General features: G+C 65.0%; 3 protein-coding genes across 5 annotated transcripts; 1 reads left to right on the plus strand and 2 right to left on the minus strand.

Annotated features, from left to right (window-relative positions):
* Window positions 1-35: 35 nt before the first annotated feature.
* On the minus strand, window positions 36-3,796 carry ASB8 (ankyrin repeat and SOCS box containing 8). 2 transcript variants are annotated; one of them, XM_075049653.1, is made up of 3 exons: window positions 3,422-3,791; window positions 2,321-2,425; window positions 36-1,841 (listed from the first exon to the last, which is right to left on the minus strand). In XM_075049653.1, exons 1-3 carry the CDS (start codon window positions 3,536-3,538, stop codon window positions 1,209-1,211), a joined length of 855 nt encoding a protein of 284 aa, XP_074905754.1. In that variant the 5' UTR covers window positions 3,539-3,791; the 3' UTR covers window positions 36-1,208. The 2 variants fall into 2 exon arrangements, with proteins under 2 accessions (XP_074905754.1, XP_074905755.1); XM_075049654.1 differs by lacking the exon at window positions 2,321-2,425 and having other exon boundaries at window positions 3,422-3,796.
* A 2,988-nt stretch (window positions 3,797-6,784) lies between these two features.
* LOC142041070 (uncharacterized) lies at window positions 6,785-14,919 on the plus strand. 2 transcript variants are annotated; one of them, XM_075049651.1, is made up of 4 exons: window positions 10,028-10,430; window positions 12,956-13,038; window positions 13,543-13,644; window positions 13,763-14,919. In XM_075049651.1, exons 3-4 carry the CDS (start codon window positions 13,569-13,571, stop codon window positions 14,566-14,568), a joined length of 882 nt encoding a protein of 293 aa, XP_074905752.1. In that variant the 5' UTR covers window positions 10,028-10,430; window positions 12,956-13,038; window positions 13,543-13,568; the 3' UTR covers window positions 14,569-14,919. The 2 variants fall into 2 exon arrangements, with proteins under 2 accessions (XP_074905753.1, XP_074905752.1); XM_075049652.1 differs by lacking the exons at window positions 10,028-10,430; window positions 12,956-13,038; window positions 13,543-13,644 and adding exons at window positions 6,785-9,106; window positions 12,136-12,139 and having other exon boundaries at window positions 13,966-14,919.
* Window positions 14,920-15,127: 208 nt separating this feature from the next.
* On the minus strand, window positions 15,128-17,157 carry PFDN5 (prefoldin subunit 5). The gene is made up of 6 exons (XM_075049665.1): window positions 17,037-17,157; window positions 16,358-16,460; window positions 15,999-16,030; window positions 15,749-15,823; window positions 15,516-15,621; window positions 15,128-15,432 (listed from the first exon to the last, which is right to left on the minus strand). The coding sequence occupies exons 1-6, from the start codon at window positions 17,106-17,108 to the stop codon at window positions 15,353-15,355; spliced, it is 468 nt and encodes a 155-aa protein (XP_074905766.1). The 5' UTR covers window positions 17,109-17,157; the 3' UTR covers window positions 15,128-15,352.
* Between the last annotated feature and the right edge of the window lie 133 nt (window positions 17,158-17,290).

Here is a 17,290-nt window from a genome sequence, read left to right on the forward strand (position 1 = left end):
CCCATCCACAAGTGTGCGACACACACACCTTCCAGCACGCGGTGAGCCATTTATTTCTGTGAATACATGACGGTGCGTGCAGGGATGCCATTGCCACCAAGAGTGAGCCGTGCCGAACAGAGAGCAGATGCTGCCCACGGGGGTCCTGCCTGGTGCCCCGCTGCCAGCACATCCTCATGTCTCCTCCGAAAATCTGTATATACACACGCGTACATAAAATCAACAATGAAATGGTGAGTTGATGGTGCAAAACCAAAGCAAAGGAAGAGCTCGGGTGGGTTATTGCATGGCAGACAGGAGGGAAACCCTCTGCTCAGGGGCATGGAGCGTTCTGCACTCTGAGCAGAGCTACTCCGGAGAGGGAGGGAAACATTTCCTCCACTCACATGAATTACAGCCCCACAAAGTGTTGGCTTTTGAGGTGTTCCCACCCTCTTCCCCTCTACAGTACTGATGCATCTTAAAAATTATAGATAAGAAAGGAAAATACACTTCCATGTGTTGAAGGGATGCCCCACGTCCACCTGAAGCACCGGGAGCCACGGACACACAAGGTCTGCCCTGTCTGTGGGGTGTTGTGCTGGGGCAGCTGTGGCTGTGTGCAGGTGTTCGCGCCAAGCAAAGGTGCCAGCCTGCACTTTTACACAATGTACAGGCTTGCTACGCGCACTTAAGGTGAGTTTTTCCACCAGACTTCCAGCCGACACATCCCACAGGACTTCTCTGGGTCCGACAACACCTTCTTTTGACTTCCTGCCCCAGGTCCTTCGAAGAAGGAGGGTTTCCCTGTTCTCCCCACACCCAGAAAGCCTTTCTTTCCCAGAGTCTGCCCCAATGCAAAAAAAGGGGAAAAAAAACCAGGTTAATCCAACAGCTGGGATATAATTTGCCATTAAAGGGGGATCACTCATCTCACAAGGCCAAAATCGAGGGGATAGCGCATGGGAGGAGCCACCAAGCAGGCATTGTGGGCAGAGACACAACATGGAGACGTCTGTGAGTAGCACTGGTGGATCCCTGCTGCCCTGCACCAGCCCAGGTGGAAGAGCAGAGCAGGATGAAAACTAGGACGGTGACCGGGGAGGGGAATCCGGCACCCATGAGTCCCAAACCAAGCGGTCAACCTCACCCCCAGTGCTGCCACGAGGAAGCAGTGACAAAGGGAGCCGAATGCCGGTGCAGAAGAGCCCTGGCGCCTTGTCTTTTGCTTAACTAAGGAGCAACACGTACTCCTTCAGGCAGGTGGGCAAGGGCAGCTGCTTCACCGCCTCCGGCAGGAACCGCACGCCCAGGCTGCGGCGTACGGCGTAACGTGACAGCGTCTGTAGGGTACCAGGGGCCGAGCAGAGCAGTGTGAGCTTTTCGCAGAGCTGCTGATCCCTGGTCACCTCCCAGGGCATGCTGCCGTTTTTTCTCAGCTCAAAATGTCCGATAGCTCGATGGAGAAGATCGAAGCAGGAATCCTCGCGCTCCGTACCCAATCCCCGAACCAGCAACGCCACCAACCGCGAGATGGGGGTTTGGCCTTTCAAATTAACCACCCGAACCTCCGCCCCGAAGTCGAGTAGGATGCTGACGCTCTCCAGGTTACCCTTCATGGCCGCCCAGCTGAGCGGCGTGTCGTTGTTGTAATCGCGGGCATTCACCAAGGCACCGTTCTCCAGCAGTGACCGCACACACTCGGCGTTGTTCTTGAAGGCGGCCCAGTGGAGCGGGGTGTCCTTATTGCCGTCCAGAGCATTTGGGTTGGCTCCGTACTCCAGGAGGATTTCCACACAGGTTTCATCCTTTTCTGCTGCGTAGTGAAGGGCTGTGCGGTTGTAGCCATCCAGGGCGTTGACCTGCAGGAGAAGGGGAGGGAGAAGAAAGGATTTGGGGGTCACTGAGGTACCCCAGCTCCTGCCGGCATCAGGGGAAGCTCTGCCAGTGCCGCACAAAACTGTTTCCACATCACAAATTTAGCGGATGGGAAAACGAGGCAGGTAGTGGGGGGTACGACCTCCCAGCAGCCAGAAGGAGCTGCCAAAGATCAGGCAATATATAGGTTTCAATTCTTCCCTCAGGTTTCCAGTGCAAAACCACCCTCCCTTCCCGGAGAAGCGGGCACCCCCAAGATCCTGGGCCCAAACATTTTGCTCCCTACTGGGACGATAAACCTTCACCTGGGCCCATTTTGCCCTGCGAGGGGGCACAAAACCAGCACCGCTTAAAACAGTTGGCTCAAACCTCAGCTGTTTATCAGCACCCACTGCTGCCTCCCAACCCTTTTCAAAGTGACCTTTGCATATATAACGTTGTTTTGTTCTTTAAAAGCCTTTACCTCCGCTCCCTTCTGCAGCAGCAGCTCGACGCAGTCAGCGTCAGCCACCATACAGGCGCAGTGCAGCGGTTTCAGGGTGCCGTGCATGCAGTTCACGTCCGCGCCCTGCGAGAGCACAGGAAACCGCAGCCGGGATTAGCAAACCCACCCGTTCTTGGCCCTTTTCCACCCCCAAGCCAGCAGCTGATGCACCTCAATTTGCATCGTTAGAAAAGATTTATTAATAGATATCCAGCATAATGCTCCTGCGCAAGCCCTGGGGTTTGTTTTCAGGCCGGGAACTGCAGCTGCACAGAGCTCGCCGCCGGGCAAAAGCATTTGACAGTCTGCATCCCTGCTCCCAGGCTTGATTTTAATTAATTCATCGTCACTAAACGATGCCTGAAGAAATCTGAGTGCCGCAGGGGTCTGGTATAACCCGTGCAGCCGCTCTCTGTCTGTCAGCTCTCTGCTCCGGCAGGATCACGAGGAATGGCTAGTGTGAGGCTGACAGCGGGCACAGTGCGGGGTGGGGGGAGGGTGTTGAAAAGGCAAGCGGGGTGCTCTGCCTCTGGTAAATAAACTGACAGCCGTCTAAAAGCCACCGGCAAGGTTCCGGCATGGCCTGAGCTGCCCTGGGAGCATCCTCAGGTGGGACACAGCCCCGGGCTGAACCCGGGAGCTTGTCGGCTTTGAAAGGGCATCTCCGAGGAGGTTTAAGACGCTCCGCGAAGCCCTCACCACCCGAAATAGCTCAGCAGCTGCCCGGATCAGCCAGGTTTAGCCAGGGCTCTCCTCTGTCTGTAAGAGTGACCCGGGCAGAGGCAAACCTCCCAGACCGCCCCCTCTGCGGGGCCAAGGCGGGGGGCCCAGCCGCAAGAACCTCACCCCGACGGGCGTTCAAGCAGCGGGAAGCGATGCCCGCAGCCCGGCCTGACCCTTCAGCCGCGAAACGGGGGCAGACACCCACACACACACCGCCCCCGCAGCACCGAGGCACCCCGTTGGCTCACGGAGGGGGTTCTCCACCTCGGCCCCCTCCCCTACAAACCTTCCATTTCCTTCCCGAGCGTTTCGCAGCGACCCAGGGCCGGGCCGGGGGGTTGGGGAGGGGGGGCTCACCCTGCCGATGAGATCCTCCACGTTGTCCCGCGGGAAGGAGCGGATGGCGGCGATGGTGCGGATGAGCCGCTCCGACAGCGAGTACTTGCTCTGGATGCTCTGCATGATGTACCACATAGTGCGGGTCGGCCGGCCTCCTCCTCCTTCTCCTCCTCATGCCCCGGGCGGCTCTCACCGAGCCGCCGGCGCCAGGCCCACGCCGGGCCCCCCCGCTATGGCGGGGAGGGGCCGGAAAAGCTGCCCGGGCCGCGCCGAGCGCCGCGGGGAGAAGCAAGGGGTCCCAGGGTGGGGGTCCGGGGGGGGGTCCCAGAGGGTCCCGGGGGGGTCCCGGGGGTCCGCGCGGTCTCGGCGCGGCCGCTCCAGGCCCAGCGGGAGGCGGAAACGCACCGCCACCCGGAAGTGACGGACCTGCGCAACGGCGCATGCGCAGGAAGAGGCCGCGCCCCCCCTTCCCCGGTCTGACCTCTCCGCCAATCCGGTTCCCGGAGTCCCTCGAGGCTCCGCCTCCTCCCGACTTTTCCGCCCCCGCCCTCGGCGGTCCCGCCCTCCCTTTGTTCTGCTCCAATCGCCAGCCTCTCCCGCCCGTAAGCCCCGCCCCTCCTCCCGGCTCTCCACCAATCCGCCCTCTCACTGCGCAGCCGCTGGGTTCCGGCGGCCCCAGCTGGGAGCGCTGAGGGGGGCCCTGGGAACCCGCCCCCCCGGCCCCGGCGTCACCATAGCAACGGGGCCTGGCGCACCCCCGAGCGCCCCGGGCCCCGGCCCGCGGTTGCCGCCCCGGGGGGACGGACGGTGCCGGCTGACACCGGGGGTGACACCGGGAGGGTGACACCAGGAGGGTGACACTGGAATGTCCCTCTGAGGGTGATGCTGGGGTGTCCCTGCGGTGGTGACACTGGGGTGTCCCTATGCTGGGTGACACCGGGATGTCCCTGCAAGGGTGACACTGAGGCATCCCTACACTGTGTGACACCGGAGTGTCGCTGTGAGGGTGACACCGGGGCATCCCTGCGAGGGTGACACCTGGAACGTGACACCGGGGCATCCCTGTGAGGGTGACACCAGGAGGGTGACACCAAAACGTCCCTCTGAGGGCAACACTGGGGTGTCCCTGTGAAGGTGACACCAGGGTGTCTCTACACTGGGTGACATTGGGATGTCCCTGCGAGGGTGACACCAGGGTGTCTCTACACTGGGTGACATTGGGATGTCCCTGTGAGGGTGGCACCAGGGCATCCCTGTGAGGGTGACACCAGGAGGGTGACACCAGGGCATCCCTGTGAGGGTGACACCAGAATGTCCCTCTGAGGGCAACACCGGGGTGTCCCTGCGATGGTGACACTGGGGTGTCCCTATGCTGGGTGGCACCAGGATGTCCCTACGAGGGTGACACCAGGGCATCCCTACACTGGGTGACACTGGGGTGTCCTTGAGCTGTGTGACACTGGGGCATCACTGTGGGGACGGGGTTTGGGTGTTTTTCTGCCTGTTGGGGACAGTCAGACAGTGGCTGAGCTGGGTACAGGTCTGTGCCCGGGTGTGACGACTCCTCCTGCCGCGGACACCTGAGCGGGTTGTCACCACAGCCCAGCCCTGTCACACGGGATGGCTCGGCACCCTGAGGGGTGACAGCCCAGCTTGGGGGGTGACCCAGCACCCCGAAAGGGTGACTCTCCCGCCTGAGGGTGACCCAACAGCCTGAGGGGTGACAGCTGAGCTTGAGGGGTGACCCAGCCAGGTGACAGTGGGACTCGCACCCCCAAACCTGTCGCCCCAAGGGGACACCGAGCCGCCTGTGCCGTGGCACCAAACCCCCACAGTGACCATCGCTGCTGGCTCACGCCGCCACCAGTTCAAACCAGTGACTCCCAGTCTGGCTGCCCGCTTCCCCCAGCCAACAGCCGCCAGCTCAACCCTCGCTCGGGCTGGGAAGGGTTAAAATCATAGAGCTGAGCGGGGAGCTGGTGGGAGCTGGGGGTCCCTCCTGCCCGGGGGGGGTCCCCAATTGGGAGGGGGGGGGGGGCATTGGGTGCCCCCGTCTCCCTCACGTGTTGTCGTCGTCCCCCCGGTGGCTTCATCCAGCTGCAAACATCTGGTGGGAGAGTTTGGGGGGGCTGGAGGGCCCTGACTCTCAGGCCAATGCCCCCCCAGCTGCCAACATCTGGTTGAATTGGGGTGCTGGGGGGGGGGCACTGGCACCCCCTCCCATTTTGTCCTGTCACCCCCTCCAGCTGCAAGCACTTGATAGGGTGTTTTGGGGGTGCAGAGGGAGCTGTGTCCCCCCCTAGATGTCAACATTTGGCACCAGACGGGAGGGGGCAAAAGAGCCCACCCCACCCCCCAACGACACCCCCCAGCCACAAACCCCCAGCGTCAGCAGGACCCCCAGGAGGGCCCCGTTCCCCCCAGTGCCCCCACAAAGCCGGACACATCGCAGGAGGGGACACCCCAGCCCCCACCCAGACACACGGGGGGGACGGGACGGGACACCCCAAAACTCCCCCCAACCCAGGCTCGTCCCGCTGCCGAGCCCAGGCCCGCAATGGCGGCCCCCCCCCCCTCCTCCCGCACCCCTTGGCCATACCCCCCTGGGGGGGGGATGTCCGTTCCCCGTGGCGGGGTGGCGGGAACAAATTTGGGGTCGGTGGCGGGGGGTCGCAGCCCCCCGACCATAGAGCTGCGCCATCCGGCAGCCGGCGGGAGCCGAGGGCGGCCATGCGGGAAGGCCCTTCCGCTCGCGGCCTCCCCGCTCCCCGCTCCCGCTCCAGCCCACCCATCGCTCCCCACCGCCACCCCCCCGGGCCCCCACGGCCCCCCGGCCAGGCCGGCCGCAGCGGTGAGTCGGGGCCAGGGACCCCCCCCTAAAAAGAAGGGCAGACAGGTCCCCCCCCTCTTTTTCCCCTTCCCGGTGCCCCCCGAGATGGCGGCGATGCTCGGGGCAGAGTCGGGGGGGGGGGAGTGTAGCCCTCCCCCACCCAAACCTTGGGGGCCCCCTCCATGAGAGGGGTGGGGGGCATGGCGGGGGGGGGATGCTGTTGGGATGGGGAGGGGGATGCTTCAAGCCCCAACCCATGGCCTTGGTGCCCCCCCCACCCAGCATCAAGAGGGGAAACTGAGGCATGGAGGTGTTCGGGACCCCCCTTGGGGTGCAGCCGGGACCCCCCCGGGGGTGCCCCCATGTCACCCCATCTCTTTGCCTGCTCCTTCTCACCGCCCCGGGCAGGGTCCCCCCGTCTGAGCGTGCTGGGACAGCAGCGATGGACACGGAGGGGGAGCCGTCCGCCCAGGACCCCCGGGACCCCCAGGACGCCGAGCTGCCAGAGGGGACCTCTGCAGGTGAGCCCCCCCAAAGCGGCACCTGGCCACAGTGAGGGGCTCGGCCGAGGTGTCCCCACGCGGTGTGTCCCTGTGGCATTGTGGGGAGTGGGGTGGGGGGTCCTTTTTGGGGGTCCCCCCGTGGACCTGCCCCGACCCAGCTATGTGGGGATACCCTGACCTTGCGGCATGGGGATCCCCCAATCCTGGAGGGTGGGGGGGACCCTGATCCCGGAGGGTGTGGGTGTCCCACTCCCATGGTATGGGGATACCCTGATCCCAGGATATGGGGTGTCCTAGGGATGTGGGGTTATCCTATTCCCATGGCACGGGGATACCACAATCCCACAGCACAGGGATACCCCAGTCCTGGGGTGTAGGGATGTCCCATTCCCATGGCATGGGTGTACCCCAGTCCCAGCGTATGGGAGTACAACAATTCCACAGCACGGGGTTACCCCAGTCTTGGGGTGCAGGGATGTGCTATTCCCATGGCAGGGGGGTATCCCGATCCCTTGGCGTAGGGATGCCTTGATCCTGTAAGGAGAAGATGCTCCAGTCCTGGGGTGCAGGTGTCCTGGTCTCGTAGCATGGGGATACCCCGATCCCAGCGTCTGGGGATGCGTCAGTCCCTCGGAGTGGGGATACCCCCTTCTCCTGGCATAGGGATACCCCAATCCCTGGGTACAGGGATACCCCAACCCCACAGCATGGGGATGCCCCGATCCTGAGGTGCAGGGTTGTCCTGACTGCACGGTGTGGGGATGCCCCAGTTCGGGGGTTCAGGAATGTCCCATTTCTGTGGCACAGGTATGTTCCAGTCCTGGGGTGCAGGGGTACCTCATTCCTGTGGCATTGGGATACCCTGATCTGGGGGTGTAGGGATTTCCTGATCACACAACATGGGAATGCCCTGATTTGGGGGTACTGGGATGCCCCATTGCTGTGGCCTGGGGACACTCTGATCCTGGGGTGCAGGGATGTCCTGATCACACAGCATGGAGATGCTCTGATCTCGGGGTGCAGGCATGCCGTGCTCCCACACCATGGGGATGGTCCCAGTCATGGGGTGCAGGGATGTTCCGACCCCACAGTCTGGGGATGCCCCGATCTCGGGGTGCAGGCATGCCTCGATCCTGGGGTGCAGAGATGTCCTGATCCCATGTCATGGGGATGCCCCGATCCTGGGGTGCAGGGATGCCCTGCTCCTGCACCATGGGGTTTCCTGGTACCCCAACTCCAGCCATGGTTTGCAGAGGGAATTTGGGCTCCGAGTCCGCCTCGGTGGTGCCATCCGCACGCATCCTGCCCAGTGCATGAACCTCCTCCTGCCCCCCGAGCCTGGACACTTGTCCTTGGGGTGGGATGGGGCGGGTTGGTGGGGACACACAGTGGGGGCTGAGCTGGGAGTTAAACCAGGGCTTGGGAGCAGGACAGGGGTGTCACTGCTGTCCCCAAACCAGAGAGGGGACAGGGAAGCTGGAGAAGGGATGGAGGGGGGGCAGCAGGGATGGGGAAGGGACAGAGGGGCTGGAGAAGGGGAAGAGGGAATGGAGCAGGTATCAATGGGATGGAGAAGGGGATGAGGGGATGGAGAAGGGACAGAGGGGACAGAGAGATGAAGAAGGGGCAAAAGGGATGGAGAAGGGGCAAAAAGGGTGGAGAAGGGACTGACTGGACAGAGAAGGTGCCAATAGGACGGGAAAGGCTCAGTGGGACACAGCCCTGGGCCCATCCCCTTGCCCTCGGTGCCACCCATCCCCACGCCGTCCCGCCGGTGCCCAGCTCTCCTCTCCCCGCAGCCCACCCCAGCCCACCGGCCTCCGGCAGCGAGCCACCTGGCCGCCCGGCGAGGCCGCGACGGAAAGCGCCGCCACGTCGACCGGCCAAAACGCCGGGGCACCCGGGGGGCCTGGGACCGCTGAAGGAGCTGCTGGGGCTGCGGGGGGGTCGCCTGCGCCCCACCATCTGCAGCGAGTGCGGGAAGGGTTTCAGCCGCAGCTCGGACCTGGCACGTCACCAGATCACCCACACCGGTGAGAAGCCCTACACCTGCGGCGCCTGCGGCAAAGGCTTCAGCCAAAACTCCAACCTGGTCACCCACCAACGTATCCACACCGGCGAAAAGCCCTACGCCTGCGGCGCTTGTGGCAAACGGTTCAGTGAGAGCTCGGCCCTCATCCAGCATCAGCGGACCCACACCGGCGAGAAACCCTATAGCTGCGGCGAGTGCGGGAAACGCTTCAGCGTCAGCTCCAACCTCATCCGTCACCGCCGCACCCACACCGATGAGAAGCCCTACATCTGTGGGGAGTGCGGGGACGGCTTTCGCCACAAGTCCCAGCTCCATCGGCATCAGAAGCTTCACGCCGCGTGATGGGGAGGGGGACACCGGGATGGGGACGGGGATGCCGGGATGGAGATAGAGGGATGGGGATGCAAGGGTGGGGATTGGGTTTTGGGGTGCATCCCCAGCAAGGGGGACTGGCATTGCCCTGGCAAGGGCTGGGGACTGCAGCGCCTGGGAACGGGGCTGGATGCTCCCACAGCGGAGCCAGGGTTAGGCATCTGCACCCCAAGCACCCCCAAAGCCAAGGAGGGTTGTGGGGGGGTGGGTACAGGGTTGGGGCACACGGGTCTGCCGATGAGATCAATAAAAGGTCCCTGAGCAGCGGAGTTTGCTGAGCGTCGTCCTGCCATGCGGTTCCAGGGACACCCCCGGCAGCGTCACCCCTAGGGGACGAGGCGACGGCCGTGGCGGTGGTGGCACGATTCCGGTGACGCCAACGCCACCGTGGAAAGGTTTTTCCCATCCTCCTGGTCGGGGCTGGAGCAGAGCCGGGTGCCGCAGCGCCAGGTGCCCCGCGGGGACGGCTCCCACGCCGGCTGCCGCCACGTGCCCGCACGCGCCACCCAACCTCCCCAGGGCAGGGATGGGGACGGGGACCCGCTGCTCCCCAACCTTGCACCCCCAGACCCTCCTGGGGGCTGCAGGGTCTCAGCGGGGCGGTGGTGGTGGGGTGCAGAAGGGGATGCCGAAGGCACCCCAAAATCCTGACGCCCAGGGCCGGTGCCGAGCTGGGCTCAATCCCATTAATGAAGGCGCCGGCCTCGTTGCATAATTTCCAACCATTTTTTTGCCGGAGCGGGGCGGGGGGGGGAGGAATGCACGGGGTTGGAGCCAGAGCCATTACACAAAGTGGGGGGGTTAGGGGGGCTCTGGCTGCTCATTTCCCCCCCGCCATCTCCCCCAATAATGAGCCTCGTGTACTCCCCCCAAATCCTCCTGCCCGGGAATGTTTTCCAAGCGGAGCAGGGAAAAAAAAACAACAAACCCGAATCCACCATTCCCCGTCACCGAAGGGGCTGAGCCCCCTTGTCCTCCCCACTAGGATCCATCGCTCGGCTGTGGGGTTTGAGGGTGTCGTGGTTGGGGACCCCCCCTTCCAAGGTTTCACCCCTATTTTTGCTCGCCGAGTGGAAAAAAGCATCCGGCTCGCGGCGAGGCGGCAGCAGGGCCGGGGGAATGGGATGACGCTGGGACCTTCCTGTTCCCGGCCTCCCCCGAACGCCAGCCTCGCGCTCGGGGGCCAGCGCCAGCCCTCGCACCCCCAAACCCCTCACCAGGGACCCCCAAAACCCTTCGCCATCCCCTCCCAGACCCCATCGCGCCACCCCATCCTTTGGCCTCGGAGAGGTGAGTCGAAGGCCGGCGGGTGTTGCGGGAAGGGGGGGGGAAAGACACACATGGATGAGCCGCTGTCCTTGGGGTTGGCTGGGGGGGGGGGAACGACAGGAGATTGGGAAGCCCCCCCCAAAAAAATGGGACACCCCCCCCATCTTGGGTTGGGGCTGGGGGGAGCTGCTGGGGGGGGGCAGGGAAGCGGTGGTGGATGGGGGGGGGTCCTGGTGCTTCGGCTTTTCTTTGTGCCTTGCGGTCCCGGCGCTGCGCCCCCCACCCCAAAAATAAATGGGGGCGGGAGGAACTGAGGGAGGGAGAGGGGATGGAGGGGCAAAGGTGGGGGGCTGGGGGCTTCATCGGCCTTGCAGCACCCGTGCCCCCTCCCAGGGCGATGTGCAAGACCCCTTACCCCCCCAGATGCAGGTGGGGGGCTTGGCATTCCTCCCCCGGACCCATTTGCCCCCCCGGAATGGGCCAGTTCACGTGGGAAGTGGCTCCAGCCCCTCTTTCTCACTCTCCAACGATTTGGGGGGGCCCAGTTTAGGGTCAAAGGACACATGGGGGTCCAGCCGGATTGCTGTGCCATGCCTCAGTTTCCCCCACTGTGGGGTGCGGGGTTGGCACGGGGCTGGAAATTCATCTTTTTGAGCCCATTTAGACCCCAAAGTGCCACAGACACCCCCCCCAAAACCCCTGAGCAGGGCCCCGAGTGCTGGCAGGCAGAGCTGAGGGTCTCAAGTGTGGGGAGGGGTCCCTGGGAGAGGACTGGCACCCCCCCGACACCCTGGGGGGGCATTTGGGTGCTGTGTGCCCTGAGCACCTGGGGTGGGGGTGAGGCAAGTTCCTTGGGGGTCACTGGGCACCTTTGGGGTGCACTGGGCAACCTGGGGGGTGCACTGGGCAGCTCTGGGGGTGCACTGGGCATCTTTGGTTGGGCACTGGGAAACCTGGGGGGTGCACTGGGCAGCTTTGGGGGGGTTGCGCCCCTTTGGGGTGCCCCAGGCATTTGAGGGGGTCACAGACACCTTTGGGGTGCACCACACTCTATGGCAGGAGGGGCAGGTTGCTTTGGGGTGCACCGGGCACCAATGGGGCACCCTGGGGGGGGGTGATGGTGGGCACCTTCTGGGTGCACTGGGCATGCTGAATGGGGGGGTGCAGGCATTTTTGGGGTGCACCAGGCTTCCTGAAGGGGTGTGGGCATCTTCAGATGCAGCGGGCACCTCCAGGGCTCCCCAAGGGGGGACTGTGAGCAACTTTGGGGTGCACAGGGCACCCTGGGGGGGATGTAGGCAACTTTGGGGTACACTGAACATCTTTGGGGGGGTACAGGCAATGCTAGGGGATCCTGGGAGGGGGGTATAGGCACCTTTAGGGTGCAGCTGGCAGCCTGGGGGGAATGCAGGCACTTTTTGGGGTGCACTAGGCACCCCAGGAGAAGGGCACAGGCACGGCAGGGGTGCACCGGGCATCTTGGGGAGGGGCGCAGGTTCTTTTGGGGTGCACCGGGCACCTTTGGGGAGGTAGAGGCAGCAACGGAGCACCCTGGGAGGGGGGTACAGGCGTTTCTGGGGTGCAGTGGTCATCGTGGGGGGGGATGCAGGCACTTTTAGGGTGCACGAGGCACCCTGGGAGGGGGGTACAGGCACTGCTGGGGTGCCCCGAGCACCCTGGAGAGGAGGATGCAGCCACTTTTGGGGTGCATTGGGCACCCCAGGAGAGCAGTACAGGCACCTTAGGGGTGAATTGGGAATCCTGGGGGGGGGGTGTGTGCAGGCAGCTTTAGGGTGCCCTAGGCACCCCCGGAGGGGGGGTACAGGCACTTTTGGGGTGCAGCGAGCATCCTGGGGGGGGGTAGGGTGCTTTTGGGGGGCTGCGGGCACCCTGGCGACGCAGACCCGCAGCCGGGGGGGGTCGCTCCGCGATGCCGTGGGGGGTCTCTGCGGCTCGCCCCCCCCCCCCTCCTCCCCTCGGCGGGGGCCGGGCCCGCGCGGAGCCGCCGCCCCCTCGGGCCGGGCGGGCGGCGGAAGCGGCGGAGGCGCCGCCGCGCCGGGGCCGGTGAGCGCGGGGGGACACGGGGACGGGGAGGGGGGGGCAGCGGCGGGGCCGCCCCCCTCCCGGCCCTGAGGATGCTCGGGGGTCCCCGCGCCTCCCCCCCCCCCCCAACCGGGTCCCCTCCGCCGGTTCCCTCCGGCCAAAATGGCCCCGGCCGCCGCCCGGCACCGGCCCCCCCCTACACCGGGCTGTGAGGGCTCAGGGACCCCCCCGGGACGGATCCATCCCCCCCCCCCCCGGTGCTGCAGGACCCCCGAACGGAGCGGGGGGGGGGGTGGGACACGAGTCGTCCGGGAGCTAAACGGCGGGGGGAGCACCCCGGGGAGGCGGGGGGGGGGGGGGGATGCGCAAGGGCTAAGGGGAGGTTGCAGCCCCCCCCCAGGACTGGGGGGGTGGGGGGCAGATCCATAGGGTGGGGGACAAGTGCCCCCCCCCCGCAGCTGCAGGGCCATAACCACCCGTGTCCGTGTGCCCCCCCCCCCCAGATCTCGGGAGCCAACGCCAGGGCAGAGCAGCAGGGCCAAGTCCAGAGAAGCAGCGGGACCCCCAGACCCCCCCGGGAGCCCAGGTAATGCGGCGGAATGGGGCCCCGGAGCGATTTGGGGGGGGGCACGAAGGGATTTGGGGTCACACAGAGAGAATGGGGGGGACATGAAGGGATTTGGGGTCGCACAAAGGGATTTTGGGGCAGCACAAGAGGATTTGGGGTGGCACAGTGGGATTTGGGGGCGGCATGATGGGACCCGGGGTGACACAAGGGGATTTGGGGCAGCAGAGAGGGATATGGGGCAGCATAAGGGGATTTGGGATGGCATGAAGGGACCTGGGGGGCACAAAGGGACCTGGGGCCCCCCCAGCAGCTCTGAGCCCAGCTCCCGCATGCTCCGGTGTGGCCCGAGCACACAGGAACTGGCCATGGCGCAACAGGAAACGAGATGCAAATTGTCATCAGGGAGGAGGAATTCAGGATGAGTTTCTGGAGCCTGAGGGGGGGGTCTCGGGCCGGGGAGCGGGGTGGTGGGGGTGGTCCCGTGTCAGGTGGGGTAGCTCAGGGCTCCCCACTGCCCTGCAGGACACCGGGGTCCACTGGCCGCCCCCATGGAGCAGGAGGAGCCCTGCGTGGTGGAGCTGCACGACTCGGACGAGGGGGACATGGTCCGGAGGGTCTACATCGGTGAGGAGGGGGCGAGGGTGGGCTGGGGAGGAGGGACCCATTTCTGGAGGGGGGGGGCACCTGTCCCCGGGGTGGGGGGTGCCAGCCCCCTCCCCAGCCTCTCTACCCACCCCCGCAGCCGACGACGGCATCGTGAGCGATTGCGAGGACGAGGTCCTGCCCCACGAGATCATCCAGACCGTCATCCCCCACAGCCCCCTAGCCCCAAAAAGCAAGAAACGAGGAGGGCAGCCCAGCTCTGGTGCTGCGACGTCGGCGGGGGCCTACGGTGAGGAGGAAGAGGGGGAAGGCGTGGGGGGAAGGCACCGGGGTGGCCGTCAGCGCCCCTTTATCTGCAACGAGTGCGGGAAGAGCTTCAGCCACTGGTCGAAGCTGCTGCGGCATCAGCGGACTCACACCGGGGAACGGCCCAGCACCTGTGGGGAGTGCGGCAAGAGCTTCAGCCAAAACTCGCACCTGGTTCAGCACCGTCGGACGCACACCGGGGAGAAGCCGTATCGCTGCGGGGACTGCGGCAAGAGCTTCAGCTGGAGCTCCAACCTCATCCAACACCAGCGCATCCACACCGGGGAGAAGCCCTACACCTGTGGGCAGTGCGGCAAGAGCTTCACCCAAAGCAAGAACCTCATCAAGCACCAACGCACCCACTCGGGCGCCCGGCCCCACCGCTGCGGGCAGTGCGGCCGTGGCTTCGCCCAGAGCACCAACCTGCTGAAGCATCAGCGGGTTCATGCTGCCCGCGGCCAGCCCTCACCCTGCCCGGAGTGCGGGCAGAGCTGCCGCGACGGGGCCGAGCTGGAGCGTCACCGAGCGCAGGCTCACGGCCACGAGCCCTACATCTGCGTGGAGTGCGGGGAGAGCTTCGCCAAGAGTGCCACACTCAACCGCCACAAGCGCGTCCACAAGCCCCTCTTTGTCCGCTGAGACCGTCTGGGGGGACACGAGGGGGGATGCACGGACTGCGCTGCAGGCAGGGGGATAAGGTGACACCACACCAGGGGACGTACGGACTGCGCTGCGGGCAGGGGGGCGAGGTGACGCCAAGCCACACGGGACACCGTTGTGGTTTGTGTGGCCCCCAACGGACACAGGCTAGACCTCGGTGACCCTCCCGTAGGGGATGGACCCTATAGATGTATATACTGGGGTTGGGGGTGGGGGGCGGGACGGACACACGTAGGGTAGAAGCCATGGGGCACCACCAGGCAGACCCCGCGCCAGGGGAGCGGAGCGCGGCTGGATGGGGCCTTAGCCATGGAATAAAGTTGTTCTGTTTGGGGGAAGGTGGATTATTTTGTCTCAGGGGGGTAAAAAGCCCCACAGGGGTGTTGGGGGGGACCTAGCTGAGGCCTGGCAAAGCTGGGCAAGAGAGGCTGGAGATGGAGGGAGCAGCGGGATTCCTGGGATAAGGCTGCCCCAAATCGCATGGCCACAGACCTGGCAGAGCCCCCCTCCCCCAGCACCACCCCCAAAAGCACCGCGCTTTGAGAAGTCAATTCATTTATTCCGCACCGCGGCAGCAAGATGCTGCCTACAAAAAGGGGGGGTTGGTGCTGCCAGGCACCATGGGGGTGGAAAGAGGCGCTGGAGAACCAGGACAGGGAGAGCCAGGATGGGGTCGGGGGCTGCGCTGCGCCCCAGGGCTCCCTCCAGCCTCGGCTCCCATCCCAGTGGCGATGGCGAGGAGGGTGGCCTGTGAGGCTGAAGGCTAAGCCTTGGTGGTCGCACCCTGCGTAGCTCCCAAGGCCGTGAGCTGCTGGATCTTCTGGCTCATCATTTCCACCACAGCTGCAGGGAGAGAAGGGGGCTGGGGAGTCAGGGGAGGCTTCTGGGGGTGACCCCCAAGAGCAAGGAGGGAGCCAGCTGCTTACCCTGCTTCATAGCGTGTTTCTCCTGCAGTGCTGGCTGGATCTTCTCCATCTGCTTCGTCAGGAAGTCGATTTTCCGCTTGAAAAAGTCTCGGGCGTCATCTGCCGTCTGAGGGAAGGGGCAGCAAGGGAGTTAAGGGGGGCCTCCGTGACACAAACATGGGGAGCAGTTCCCCAGGAAAGGCACCAAGCCACCCCCCCCAAACCCGACAGTGTCCCTCATACACACCCCTCACCTTCTCCACATAGTAGCCAGTTCCGACATCGATCAGGACACGCTCGACATCCGAGAGCTTCCCTGGGACATACATCTGGGAGGGGGTGTTAGGGAAAGCAGGGAACCGGGAGGGTTACACGGCTCTGGCAGTAAAGGCAGGGACAGAGCCTGGGTGTGCCAGGTAGCGGCACCACAGCATGATGGTGGCAGCACTGGTTTGGCACAAACAGCCCCAAGGGGAGTGAATTTGCGGGGGTGAGAAAGGATACAGAGCTGGTGAGGGGCACCAGCAGGTCCTTCCCTGTGAAAAAGCAAGCAGAGGCGAGTGAGGGGAGCCCACAGGGCCACAACTCAACATCTGGGCAGGGTGTTGTAACATCTGGGCCACTCCAGCAGCCCCCTCAGCCTCCCTGCCGGGCACAAGGTGCCAGAGCCTGGGCCAAAAGAGCTGACACGGGGGCTCCGGGTGGTTTGTTCAGAGCAGGACTTGGTACGTCTCAGCCCTAGGGAGGAAGGAGTGATTTGGGGGAGCAGCCGGGGCCGGCAAAGCCAGGGAAGAGGGTACTGGCCTCTGGGGGCTTGGCACAGCCCCCCGGTCCAGCTGGGATGGGGGGGGGATCCCACTCGCCTTCATTGCTCTTGTTGAGCACGTTGAGGCAGTCCTTGGCTTCCACATACTTGGTCTGCACCACCTTGAGCTGAGCGATAGAGGACGAGAGGAACTCCACCTCCTGGCAGAGAGCACAGCCCTGTCAGTGGGGAGAGGGCCCCGGGGCTGGGGGGGAGCAGGAGGGAGCCCGTAACAGCCCCAAACAGCCAGAGCCCCAAGAGATGTCACTGAGGGGGGGCCACAGTCCCACACCCAGCGGTGTCTCCAAGCCAGTGTCACACAGGGTGACATGGGGCTGAGGTACCTCACCCGGTCAGCTCCAGCCTTGTCACCCCCTCAACCCAGCCACCCAGTTTCTACCTCAGTATTCCCCAGAGCCCAGTCTGGTCCAGCACACCTCCCCCAGTTCCAAACAGCTCACTCTGCCTCCACACATGCCCCCCCCCACCCGCCCCGAGTCCGGGCCTGTCACTCCCACCCCAGCCCAGCCTGGTCCCACACATCCCCTCCCACCTCCACAGGCCAGTCTGGTCCAGTACAGCCCCCCCCCCCCCCCCGCGCCCCAGCCCAGTCAGGCCCCACACATCATCCCCCACCCCCTCCCAGCCCAACCCGTTCCCACACAGCCCCAGGCGGGCGGGCCCGACCCCACAGAGCCCCCCTCGGCCCCACACAGTCCCCCCCGACCCGACCCCACCTGATCCAGCTGCCCCTTGAGCAGCTCCAGCTGCGGCAGCGGCAGCTCCCCCACGTTCACCGTCTGCGCCATCTTGGGCCGCCGCGACGCTCTAGCACCCCTCACGCCTCTCGCTGCTCCGCCGGACGCGCGCCCCCTAGCGGCCGGCGGCCGGCAGCGCTCCGAGGGGGGAGGCAGCAGCCCCCCCCCCGACTTTGGGGGGGGGGGGGCAGCTCTCTTGTAGCGCCCCAATACCCCCCCCCCAGGGAAAAGGG

This window comes from Buteo buteo, chromosome 17, assembly GCF_964188355.1.
Source record: "Buteo buteo chromosome 17, bButBut1.hap1.1, whole genome shotgun sequence".
Taxonomy (NCBI): Eukaryota; Metazoa; Chordata; class Aves; order Accipitriformes; family Accipitridae; genus Buteo; species Buteo buteo.

Coding starts and splice junctions, on each gene's coding strand:
- ASB8 (XM_075049653.1), bottom strand. CDS start 3,538: ATGTGGTACATCATGCAGAGCATCCAGAGCAAGTACTCGCTGTCGGAG. Junction 2,426..3,421: donor TGGAGGATCTCATCGGCAGG/GTGAGCCCCCCC, acceptor GTGCTCTCGCAG/GGCGCGGACGTGAACTGCAT. Junction 1,842..2,320: donor TGCTGCAGAAGGGAGCGGAG/GTAAAGGCTTTT, acceptor CTTCTCCTGCAG/GTCAACGCCCTGGATGGCTA.
- LOC142041070 (XM_075049652.1), top strand. CDS start 8,244: ATGGGGAAGGGACAGAGGGGCTGGAGAAGGGGAAGAGGGAATGGAGCA.
- PFDN5 (XM_075049665.1), bottom strand. CDS start 17,108: ATGGCGCAGACGGTGAACGTGGGGGAGCTGCCGCTGCCGCAGCTGGAG. Junction 15,622..15,748: donor CTGGCTACTATGTGGAGAAG/GTGAGGGGTGTG, acceptor CCCTTCCCTCAG/ACGGCAGATGACGCCCGAGA. Junction 15,433..15,515: donor GAAACACGCTATGAAGCAGG/GTAAGCAGCTGG, acceptor CTCTCCCTGCAG/CTGTGGTGGAAATGATGAGC.